Below are 13,330 nucleotides of genomic sequence, written 5' to 3'. Positions count from 1 at the left end.
TATATCGTATCGTATCAAATCAATATGATTAGATACGATTGGATACGATACGATATACGTATCATATCGTATCGTATCAAACAAATATTTGTCCTAATCGGAGTAACTGTCCTATACCTTGCAGGTGTCATAGCAGTGGTGATCTTTGTGATTGTGACCGGCCTGGCAATAACTGCCAGATTCCTCTACCGGAGAAAAGAGACATATCGAAACCAGGAAGTAAAGGGAGTCAGACAGGAGGACAGCCCAGATTTTCCTTTCAATAACCAGACTGACTCCCAGAACGTCTCCACTGAAAACCCAAAGGAGTATTTCATTTAACTGGAGGCCTGATGACCTGATGAACTGGTGGTTGCAGACAGGGGAGTCCTGCCATGCCTCAGGACTTTACGCTGCACTCAGGGCCTCTCAGAGACTTCACTGGAGGCTCCACAGGATATGGAAAAAAAAAAAAAAGGAACAGTGCACATAGTTTTGTCTTTTACTGTATATAATGTATATACTGATACAAACAGGCAACAGTGCTGGACCTATATGGTGTTGTACATATTCAAAGATGTAAATGTGGAAGTCATGTCTACAGCTAACTAGTGTCACTGTCATATTGAACTGAGATTCTGTTTTGTGAATTTTGTTTAAATGGTTTAAAGTATTCAAACACAACTTTATGTCAGTGATTCAGGGTGCATGGAATGGTGGCTGGGGTTGTTTGGTTAATGCACGTTTCTGTGAGGATAATGAATGGATGTTTGCTTAATTGGAAATGGAAATATTTGACCTGTAATTAAGCCCTCAGGAAGAGTATTATATAAGAGCCGGTGTTTGGTAGTGTGTTGACGTGTAATGACTTTTTTGTGCAGAGCTTCAGGGGAGGAACAGTATGCACTCTTTAGAGGCTGTGGAGCACTGATGAAGAGTAACCTGTGTGAAAATGTGCAAACATTGTCAGAGTCCTTGCAGCCTGCAAACATCCACCAAATACCAGGACATTGTTTGATGATTTTCTAACTCCAGACAGCACATGAATTAAACATTTTCTTGAGTGATTTTTTTTTTCAGCAGTGTTGTGCTACCACAGACGTTTGGTGTTAACAAGAGACGTCTTCAAAGTCAACATAGTCTTGCTCCAATCATTGCCACGAGCACATTTGAGCTGTTTGAGAAACGGTGCACTGCAGTCTGGAAGCTGCTGGTCGAGAGACTTGGAGACTTTTTAGACAGTAGGGATAAATGTCCACTTTATTTCTACTTGTTTTTCTTTCACTCATACTTAGTTCTGTCTTTCCTCTCTTCTGTTCTTCCCATCGTAACATGAAAGTACAACAAAAGCCGGGAACAAAAATAGATCCATGAACTCTGAAGGTTTCTAGTTTGCAAGCATGTCTCTGAAGAGTAGAGCTTTTAACACTGACAGCAGCGTAGACTCTATTACACTGTGGCTGTCTGTCACCTCCTTCACTGCACGCAGAGACGGTTAATGTGTTTTTGAAATGCTAATCTGCTTCGGTCTGACAGGTGGATTGTGTGTGACTCCACTGAAAGCAGAGAGATGATCAGAGTGAGACGGAAAGATAATCCGAGAGACATTGTCGAGCAGACACGAATATAATGAAAACAGCCTGATATTAACACTTGAAAATGAAGCAAATCCCCCCATGTGTTAATTCAGCCCATGTGTAAAGAGTGCTGCTGATAGAGGGAGGTTGAGAAGCAGAAAGAGGATCGACAGCAGCTGTTTCTCAAACACACACCACCGTCTCTCCGCAGGACCCCAAAGCGCAGATGGGATTTTAATGACAAAAGTTGCGAAAACTTCAAAGTGCATTATTCATCTCTTTGTTTGTGTTTTCTTTTGTTCTCCACCTCAAAACAGCTGAAGCCACACATTGTTGTCTTTGCCACAACTTTGATTCCAGAGAGTTCATTCTGTGGTGAAGAAGAAGAAGAAGAAGAAGAAGAAGCCATCCTGCAGCAGAGCGACTGCAGTGCAGCACTTGATTGCCGAGAGGAGCTCAACAGGTAACCTTGACAGCCAGATAATCTTGCAGACTGAGCGCAGCTGGAGGACACTGTGTAAGAATACAGTGAAGTAAAATGCTTGTCAAGATCCAGAGAGGAACATCTGAATTTTTTAGACAGCATCCACTGAGAACATAAGCAGCAAGTCACTGATGTATGCAGTGATATGTGCAAACAAGCAAGGAAACAGATGTTTGACCTTCAGCCTCAGTATAGAGTCACTGTGAACATTTTTTTTTGTTTTGTCAAACCAATTTCAGGCAACAGAAAAAGACTATCACAACAGTTTACATTCGATCCTGTATTCTTGCAGTTATTCTTACACGTAAAAGGTGAATGTTAGGTCACACCAGAAAGTAACAGCAAAATTCATCCATGCGTTTATGAAATATTTGGTTGTATAGCCTGTGTGATGTACAGACTAGTCATATGACTATTTGTAGACGACTGTAACTGACGAGCTAACCGCTAACACACTCGTTAATCACAGTAGCTCTCAGAGCTTCTGTGCACTGGGCATTTTGTTCTCCAGATTGTACATCATGTCATTAAGTAAAACAGTTTTTGAAGGGGGAAGCTGTCATTTAGCAATCTGGATCTATACCTTCAACTCCTGTCTCATAACCATCTCCAAAATATTCCTCTTTTTTGGAGCAGCTTATTCTCCGACAGAGGAGGTTAAGTGAAACTACAGGGTGCAACACAGCTAAGCTGCAACAGCTTCACTCAGTGTGGACTCTCAGGCTCTCTGTTTCCTCAAAGCTATAACCAATCTGCGGCACAAACTTGTGGGTCAAAGTTCACCAAAGTTGAACACCATGTGAAAAATTGTCCTGGGTTTACTTTGTCCCTGTGGCCATATACACCACCCTTGGTGATTTGACTCAGATAAATTATTTTGACATGAGTTTTTGACATTTTAAATGCTGATGAGACCAGGCCTTACAGCTGGCGATATTCTGCAGTTTCCTCATTGTCATCAAATCCCACAAAAACACTGAAGCAAACAATAAATTGTGTAGTCAAAACGTGATTTATGTAACTTTCTTCTCTGTGCCTCGGAGCTTTATTATTGACCAAAAACATAAAAACACTGCAATGAGCCACACTGTTGCACTAGGTGGCATGTTCTGCATTAGCATGAACACACACACTGTAGTTCATCCTAGTGCTGTAAATTCTCTCCAAGCCACCAAATGTGTATTAATCCACTGCTGAAAATAGTCCCAGACAAATGCACTGTTTACTCCTGTTTAACGGGATAGTGCACCCAGAAATAAAAATGTAGCCATTATCTACTCACCCATATGCCAAGGGAGGCTCAGGTGAAGTTTAAGAGTCCTCACATCCCTTGCGGAGATCCAAGGGGAGAGTGGGTAGCAACACAACTCCACCTAATGGAGGCTGGGCGCCCCAGATCTCCATACTACTCATCTGTAGTGATCCAAGTGTCCTGAAGCCCCGACATAAAAAGTTGTTTGGAAAAATGTCATTTGAACTCTGTTTTTAGCCTCATTGTAGCTTGTAGCTGTAACTGCCTCTCTGTACACCGAGCTCGTGTGCGCGCTTGCACACAAGACCAGCGAAAGCACGTGAACACACATGAAGGCAGTGCCCATGTCTCTCAGTCTTGCGCAAGCGCACACACGGGAGCACGGTCTACAGAGAGGGTGTTGTGAAGACTCTAAAACTCCCTCGGCATATGGGTGAGTAGATAATGGCTGAATTTTCATTTTTGGGTGCACTTTAAGTAACGTTTGCTAAAAAAAAAAAATGTAACAATATGTTTATGATCTTTTGTATTTACATGTTAACCATGAACCAGTGCTTTTTTTTTAATCCTTTGATGTCAGCTCTTACTATCATTGTGAAGCAGAATTCACCAAGCGTTGGATTGTTCACTCACTAATAAAAAAACGTGAGCTGGGATCAGACCCAGCAAGCAATAGTCGTCATTTAAACGTATTGGCTATATTTAGCTCCAATTTAGTCTAGCTACATGTAACCCAAATCTAGCCGATTTAATTTTGAAATTGATTAAATGTAATTTTCGCCATTGCAGATGGCGTGCGGTATGATATTCAATCACATATGGAGAGTCAACAGTAATTAAAATATGTTTATCTCCATTTTTTGGACATGGTCTCTACATAGCCGTATAATTGATGACGTCTACACTTTGGCTATGGTTAGACGTCTACCAAATTTTCACTGACAGCCCAAATTCAGCCGTGATTTAGCCTAGACGTCAGGTCTTCATGTAAACGGCTATCAGACATTTTTTAAACCAAAAAATGCTTGCTGGGGAGCATCATGAGACAGGTTAAGCCTGGTTCACATTACACGATTTTCACCCTGATTTTTCATCGCTGAGACTATCATAATCTTTTGAGTGTTCATATCTGGCAATATGTGTTTCTGTCATGGGGAGCCTCGCCAACTGCGTTACGACCTGTGTGTGCACACCACACAAGATTTCTCCACCGAGCCCTCACCGACAGAGCTCCAGGTAACGCGGTGACATCACCAAACTACATTTTTTGACTTGGAGACAACACATCGTAAAGGCATGGATATTCTTCCCAGTGTTGAATCAGATCAGATTATTAGACGGATATATATATAGAGAAAGGCGACGTTTAGAGAGCAAGCCCAAATAAGCAGCTCCACTTTAGAAACAAGCCCAAAGTCGCGGCTAATAAGCAGACCTGACAAGTGGCAACCCTGCGGCTTGTCCTCCTCACATTTCTTCCGTCCTCCCGTGGCTGATGTGGGACGTTTCCCGCCTCTCATTGGCTGATGCTCTTTGTCAGTCGTGTCAGACTTCTCCAGTTTTCTAGCATGCCAGATATCCAGTCCCAGTCACAGACAAGGGAGCGACTTGCTCGTGGGCTTGTTCACACATGAGGACTCGTCGTGGCAGACTATTAAGGTGGCTTTCAAGATCCTCTGCGATGTCAAAATGGCGGTGAAAATCGTGTAATGTGAGCTAGGCTTTAGTTAACCAGTGGGACTGAGGTCGCGGACAGGTCAGGGAAGTTGAACACATTGCTGAATTTGGTTTTTTGTGGGATTTGTTGACAGTAAGAAAAAAACAGAGTAACAACAGCTTTACCCTTCACAGAGTGAATTTTATGAGGGACAGTGGTGAGTCTCTGACACTGGTTGAACTGTGTTCAGTCTAACTGTAGAGTTGATAATGAATCACAGTGATGTTGTGAGTGTGAGTGACATGCCATAGACATTTCCAGATTTTACCCATAATTCTGGTTGTTTGGTCATGAGCAAAATCCTGTTTGATGAAAATAAAAAAAAAACATTGTTTTGTTTTGTTTTTTCAAAGGATCGTGTTTTTTTGTTGTAGCCAGAGGTTTTTCTGCTTTACAGATGATTCACCAGAGGAATAAATGTAAACAGGATACACTCTCATTGTGCTTGTGAGCCAATTTGTTCTTACATTCACATGTCTGAAGGACAGAGAGCTGACGTGTCTCCACAACAAAATAAAAGGAAAATCGCATTTGTTGTGTTGACATTCTTTCTAAAATAATCAAACCAAACCGTTCGTTTATATCTTTGTCAAATGAAGCTGACACGCAGCATCCAGGACAATTTACATACATTTACATCTTTTATATTTGCTTCTCCGAGCCGCAGTGTGGGAGGATACAGATCCATCAGCGCTGACATTTCTGATAGCTGTTAACATTCTGCAGACCACAGATGAGGGAAATATGTAAAGCTGCGAAGCATCGAGGAGCAGAGGATGTCAAAGTGATTCTCTGTGAAGAGCCACTTAGCCTCTCTGCCTGTTTAAACACTCGAGACGCCCGAGACGATTCCGCTGCCTCAGATCAGCGATCCCCTGTTTGATTCATTTAAATCTCCCCTTAGTGGTTGTGATCAGAGACGAGATGCGAAGCTGATAACTGACATCTTTGGCATCATCAGCGATATCAAAGACTCAGTGGAGAAAACTTCAGCAGCACTGAGGATCAACTAATCTGCTGCCAACTGGAATTTACATGTGATGAAAGATTCAGTCTCTTTTGGCAGTGATGTACACAGTTAATGTGCTTGATTAGGATGATGATACCACAGGGACACAGCTCCATTTTAAGAAAACATGAATATATCATTCTGGGTTAACATTTGAGAAACGTTTGATGTGATGGAGCAGCACATTCAGTCTGCAGTGGCATTCATGCAGCTCACGGGATTATATGCAGTGCACTACTCTGTGATCCTTTTTAGAATTACTCCGTGGTGGAAGCTACAGAGAGGCCTTTGTGTTGAGACTGTACACTGTGTCACAGAGGGCTACACTGCTCTGTGTCTCACATGCATCTCTTAAAACTACATTTAAGTGTTAAAATGATCAGTGGGGGCCAATTTGTAATTCCTCCTACATGTTTTCTGTGCCAGTGGTGTTGCTGATAATAAAACTACCAGCTGAATCTGTCCAGCCCCAGCACATCTACCCTATATGTATACATTCATATTTAGCACAAATTCTGTACTCTGACTAACGTGTAAAGATATTGAAGGACATTATGAAATGAACCAAAAATTTGTAAGATAAATTAAGAAATAAATGAAAAAAAAATTTCATAAAAGGGACAGTTCACCCCTAAAGTTCGCCCCATCATCATTTGTTGACTTTGGCACTAAATAAATAGTCAGAGGATCAAATTTGCTACTGTTCAACCCGAGCAGGACATTAATTTCTGTGGAAAATGTCGTGGCAATAGAACAGGCAACTTGGATATCTTTACCAAATTTTGTTCATATCCATCCACTGCTGAGATAAGTGAAAACTATGACCCGCTGGTTGTGCTAGAGAAATGTTTAGAGGAACCACCAAAGTCATTTCAATCAGGAGAGACTTATTTACATGTGCACATAAGTATGAGAAATGTGAAAATTCCTTGGCGATTAGACCCCATAGCGATCTATTCCAGGAGGGTGGTAAAGTCATAGTAGATTTGGCAGCCCCCCTGTGGAGTCTAGACAGTGGTGGTGGTGGTGGTAATGGTGGTGATGAAATGAGATGATCTGGATGTGAAGAGGAGTGGGCTTTTGATGACTTCGTCCTGGGCTCTGGATAAGGTGACTGGAGGTGAATGGGGAGGAGGAGGGTGCAATGATTCTGCCTAAAATGACAGCTGACAGGAGCAGGGAGGAGAACAGATTTAAAATTTGGCAGCAGCAACATGACTGGCTGACAGAGATTGTGGCAAAGCTTGATTGGCTAACTAGGAGAGGGAATGCCAATAATCAGCTGATTGGTGGAAGTGGTGGGTGTGGGATGAAGAAAGAGTTGTGAATGGATAGAGTATAGTCTCGCTCACCAGACCTTTCTCAAGAAAAGAACGACTCTCCAGCCTGGTTCCAGACCATAGACCCCGCCCACTCAACTGAGTAGGCTTGCATCTCTGGTCTGGCATACTTCAATGAATTTGCAATTTATCTTGTCCAAACGCTGGACGGACCAATGAACGCTGGGGGTCTAGCGATTAGCCAATCAGCACCACGCTGATGTCAAGCTGTACGCCGGTGGGTAGCTGGTGAGGATAGCAACAATGGCGACCGCTACAGATCCTACAGACCACATTGACGATGCTATCAAGATATTTCGCCACTACTCGTGTTAATGGAGGACCAAATTAAGGAAGCTGCTAAACTGGATTTAACAGCGATGCAGCTGGGCGTGCACAACGACAGAGACATTTTAAACGGGCAATGCTCGCTTGTTTTCGGCACCCCGAGGCATGGATACTAATGACGTCAGATTCTGGGTGAGTCGTTGATCTCTACTGATTGGTTAGGGAAAAATCAAATTCCCTCCCCTTTGTAAATCGCCTTCAATGGAAGCCATGTCAGACTGAAGGTTCTGGGAGCTTCAGTCTGACACTCAGGCTACCGACTCTCACTTTAAGATTGGAGAAAAAAACGCCCCGGGTGCTTGTACTTCTTTCAACCAATCACAATCGTTCTGGGCGGTGCCACAGCAACGGTGCGCTTGCAAAAATATTGCCGGGGGGAAACAGGTTTTGGTGTAACACGCCCACAAAAATATCACCTACAGGACGCGAACCATGGCAGAAAAATGCTACATCCCCGCAAGATCAAACACCGCAAAAGTTAGTAAAGGACGTGTTGAAAACAGTTGAAAACTGCTACACAATCGGAGGTGGTAGGGCGGGACTTCAGCAGGTGGCTCATTCTGCCCAATGAAAGGCTGATCTATGCAGTGGACTTCCGCCCACTCAGACTAGATAGAGTATAAAGAAAGTCTTCCTGATTGAACTTAAGCTGAGCTTCATTAGAATTCATCCTCGGAGGAACATGAATATTTGTTAAAAATGTCATGTTAATGCATCCAGTACTTGTTGAAAATGTTTCAGTCTGGGCCAAAGTGAGTGACCAACTGACAAAAAATTCAGTCTCATCTGTGGGGCCATGCCATCAGTATGGCTAACAACAAGTGGACCCAAAACAAAATGTGCTAATACTGTTGATCTTCACAACACATCATGATTTATTTGGACTGCAAAGCCAAGTCTAAAAATTAAACTTTAAAATAATTATCAGACAGTGTTAAATGAGCCCCAGCCTGCAGGACTGGCTGATGTGCAATTCAGTAGATGAAACATGGAACAGGTTCACAAAGAGTGAGTATCCTCCTTGTCTGTTATTACTGTTCATCACACTTTATCACCAGGTATATGCAAGACAGTATATTTTGTTATAGAACAGATGCTCAGTATTGCCAGTTTGTTTTACAGCGGTGTCACAATGTTGGATGGATTAAGATGCTGCAGGACTATTTTACTCCAGTGCTGCTGGCAGATCCAGAGTTACTACAGCACCACGTCCACACAGATGAATAATTTAAACTCAATTTGAATCTCTTTGACTGTGCTTTCCATTGTTTTATAAATCTAAAGACTGAATGAGACAGGTCAACTCTATCTGTAAGTCACATTAACAGACAACAATGAAGCCTGATACTCACCTTCATCATCATTTATCCTCTCTGTCTGTCATTACAGATTGATTCTGCCTCTCCTTTTATTCCTCCACTTGGCATGTTGACCATTTTAATGACTTAAATCCCTCAATTATTCCCCCCTGCTTCTCCTCAGCCATGTAAACAGCAGCTTTAAAAGCTGTAATTACTGCAGCATCCAGCTGTATTAGTGTCTATGCAGATGACGGAGGGGTGAGCGTAGTTGTACAAGGACAGTGTGTTATTGTGATAACAGTAACGTAATTATGTGGTGATGATCCTCAGATGAAAATGCGCAAGACTGATGTGGTGATGATAAACAAGCAGGTTTGATTTCAGCAGATAACACAAATGTTATGTCCACATAATAAACACATAGGGGCTGATGGGGCTGATGTGACAAAAGAAGCTTACTTAGCCAAGATAAAAAGAATTATTTCATGATTACAAGAAGCATGATTGCAAAATTGCTGTATTAATGCTTCTATTCACAAGAAAGGTGAGAAAGATCTCTCTCTCTCTCTCTCTCTCTCTCTCTCTCTCTGTCTCATTGTGTCATACGGATTACTGTTCATTTATTATGCTGATCTGTTCTGTACGACATCTATTGCACGTCTGTCCGTCCTGGAAGAGGGATCCCTCCTCAGTTGCTCTTCCTGAGGTGTCTACCCTTTTTTTTCCCGTTAAAGGGTTTTTTGGGGGGAGTTTTTCCTCATCCGCTGTAAGGGTCCTAAGGACAGAGGGATGTCATATGCTGTAAAGCCCTGTGAGGCAAATTGTGATTTGTGATATTGGGCTTTATAAATAAAATAAATAAAATTGATTGATACTCTGCAAAAACACTTTTCGGGCCATTTCCTAATGTCATAACTCAGAAACAGAAGGAGAGGCATTTGATCAGATACTGAATTGATGACTCTAATCTTGGGTGTCCACCTTGAAACTGTACTGATTGTATAGATCTTCTGTGCTGCCAAGGGGAAGATGTGTGTGAAGCATTCATCTTTCCATAGACCTTAATGTAAACTGTAAGTTGACTTGACTGCCTCATGGAGGCATACATAACCAGAAAGCAGTAATTCTAGTTCAGTCAGGAACACTCAAGTCAAAGAAAACTTTATTTACATTTGCAGTATCATATTTGGCAGTATGGCTATGTTCTGCAGTCTCTCTTCCTTTCCCAGGCATACACAGAAAGCCTAAGGTGGAGAGAGCACACCTCCCTGCCTACATGGAAAACCTAAGACAGGAAGAGCAGCAGCAAAGACCCCTCAGGAACAGCACAGAGCCAGCATTAATGACAAACAGAAATGACTTTGATAAGTCAGACAGAACATGAAAAGGAGGAGCTGGGGTGGAGGCAGGCCAGAGCAGTTTAAATAGGGCGCCCTGAATGAGATTTGCCAAATGGTTGCATAGAAAGGAATCATGTGATCTTTCAGCTACTCCATCCGTTGATTGGGCTGTTTGAGATTACCTGATGTAGCTGGTATGTGAGCTGAGCGTGACATTGTGTCCTGCCTGAACTAACGCTATACTCGATTTCTTGCTACACTCACCTCATGTGTCATGTCTTGCTAAGCATCCTGCCTTTGTGCCTGTTTTCAACCACACCAGTGTTCCATGAGTTCTCCATTGTGCATTTAGTCATTGTGCTCTCCTTGTCCTTTATCAATGCATCTGCGTCTCTTTCAGATAGTAGGCCTAGCAGTTTCTTAGAGTAAGTTTTTTTTTCTCCCAGTGTTTTGAGTTCCTAGTTTATTTGTTACAAGTGTTCTAGCCTTTTGTCCCAGAGTTTATTTTTTTCCTAGCATTTGGCTAGATTAATCTGTTACCTGCCTGTCTTGGAGCTCCCGTTTGTAAGCTGTTTTTCACATTAAAGCAATGAACTCTCCACTGCTGTCTCATCCTCTGTTTCTGCATTTGGGTCCAATCCTTTAAATCCCAAGATTATGACAATGCTGACAACCTACAAAACATTTAAACACAGTAGTATTGAGACTTATAGTATTTCTGTCACTAGACATAGCTGTCATCATTATTCTTTGTCAAGGTTTTAGTTTAGTGTCTCTTGACATTTTAAGAAGTGTTTATTTCTTTGAAAGTGGGCCGGGAGGGATTTGACAGCAGTGGAGATTAGATAGAAAGACATGCAACATACATATAATAGCTCCTAACAGCTTAAAGCTGGCACAAACACAGCTGAAAGGCAGTTTAGTTATTACACAGCTTGATGCAAATGGTATTCACCTGTGATATGCAATCTTTAATTACCCCTCCAACCCTGTCCTTGTGGTCAGCAGTTCTCCATCACATGATGAAGATGATGGTGTTGTTTACCCTGCAGGATGGAGTTGAGCCCCACACCAGCAGCTCCTGACAGAGGAAACCCGAGGATTCCTACTGACTGACATCTGCTTACTCGTCACTGTATGCGTTAATAAGGAAATGATACCCCTTTATTCTTCACTATATTCACTTTGGTACTGAAAGGGAAGACGACTCAGAGTTTCTAAATATTAACTGCTGGCTCTGTAAGTATTTAAATATTAATGTCCTAAATCAAATTTAAAGATTAAGGTCTGCTTTTCCACGAGTGTATTAGGAGAAATGAGATTAGCTGAACAAATAAAATCACTGAGACCACAAGGAGTTTTAAACCTCAGCATACAGTCACTGGTGCTGTAATATTATTGCATTATGATGATGCAACAGCTTACATTTTGTTTCTAAATGAGACGCTTAGAGCATAACTTTATATTGGGATGTCTTCAGGGCACTAAATGGCACTGAATAAAAAAAAACTAAATTGGTTCTCGACATGGTTGTTTTATTTAATACAGAGAAGCCAGTCAGACCTCTGTGTACTCAGAGCATCTTATTGCTCAATGTTGTGTCCCTGTTGCAGTGGTATTATTGTTGAAAATGATTCTCCTCTATATAACGGGAAATATTGAAAGGTCTAATAGAGTTTACTGTCTGTCAGCGCCGTCTTTACAGTCTCTGTGCTGACTTAATCAAATCGCTCTGGTGTTTCTCACAGTGTAGGTGGGCTGAACAATTACTTGCAGGTACACAAGCTAACAAGCTAAGCTAACAACACATAATGGAAAAAAAACTAGAAATAACTTATAGAAACACTGCTGTATATACAGCTGGCTATTCCGGGTCTATTAATTTTCCTCATTGAAAAGTTATGTGACTGGCATTTGGGTTGGATCACAAAGAAACTCCCCAGGTTTAATCATCGTACAAGGACGACTGTGTCAGAAAAGCAACACTTCAAAGCAACACTTAAACTAAACTAAATAAGTTTTTGCCATTTGTACTCTGAGAGAAGTACACACGACAGATAATTTGTGGAAAATGATTGTGTTCCTCCTCCTCTTCCCACTGCTTCTAATGGTAGTTAGAAGAATTTATCGCAGCACACCGTCAAAAACCAGTCAGAGCGGCAGAGTCTCCAACACAGCTGTCAATCATGTCAATCATGTCAATCACTCCTCAAGAACTGCGGTCAAACTGTCAAACTCTGCGGTGCTGATCAAATTTTAATCGAGATTCTGTTACTGCATTGCCTGTTTCTCTCCTCAGATGTTTTCAGAAACATAATTTAGTGTACCGTTTAGCTGTAAAAGGAGTGTTTGGTGACTGTTTCCATCATGGTGGCTGGGTAGCAATCTTTCTCATTTTACAGCTAAACAGTACACTAAAATATGTTTCTGAAAACATGTAAGTTGAGAAAAAGGCAATGCAGTAACAGAATCTTGATTCATATTTGATCAGCACAGCCTAGTTTGATACTTTGACCACAGCTGGCATGATTGACAGTTAAGCCCTGTTCCAACCGAGCAGTACAGTACAGTTCAGTTCGGTACGCTTTTTTTTTTTTCCCCCATTTTCACTGTGAAAAGTTATGGATGGAACCGTTCCATACCGTCCCCATTTTTGGTCCTTCCTCTGTTGGGGTAACCTAGCACATAGATCTGGTACTAAAAGGTGGAGCTGTGAACACTGCAGTCCGTTGATTGGTCAGTAGCGTACGGTCACTCTGCTCAGGGCTCAGGGCTGAGTTGTGGCGGTTTTTTAGGCTAATGCAAGTACTTTTCATACCATGGAGTTTTACATAAACAGTATATATAAAATGAAAGGATGTTTTGCTGCCTCTCGCAGCAGCTGTAGTCTGAGACAAAATAACTTAATTCACTGGGCTGACTGCCCGCAACTTTTAGGGTGGTACATTTACTTGTAATAGGACTCAGTGCATGAGCTGATGATGTGAATCCATCAGCACACCTT

General features: G+C 41.9%; 1 protein-coding gene across 3 annotated transcripts in view; it reads left to right on the top strand.

Moving 5' to 3' along the window:
* Positions 1 to 1,378, top strand: part of LOC125901605 (contactin-associated protein-like 4) — a 225,919-nt gene extending 224,541 nt beyond the window's left edge. For all 3 annotated transcript variants that reach the window (XM_049597328.1, XM_049597329.1, XM_049597330.1), the window contains one exon: positions 125 to 1,378. In XM_049597328.1, the coding sequence (XP_049453285.1) occupies positions 125 to 321 (197 nt within the window). In that variant the 3' untranslated portion in view covers positions 322 to 1,378. The remainder of the gene's footprint in view (positions 1 to 124) is intronic.
* The last annotated feature ends 11,952 nt before the right edge of the window (positions 1,379 to 13,330 follow it).

Source organism: Epinephelus fuscoguttatus, linkage group LG15, assembly GCF_011397635.1.
Source record: "Epinephelus fuscoguttatus linkage group LG15, E.fuscoguttatus.final_Chr_v1".
Taxonomy (NCBI): domain Eukaryota; kingdom Metazoa; phylum Chordata; class Actinopteri; order Perciformes; family Serranidae; genus Epinephelus; species Epinephelus fuscoguttatus.
Note: the sequence above shows the minus strand (reverse complement) of the source record. Positions and strands in the feature narration are given on the sequence as shown.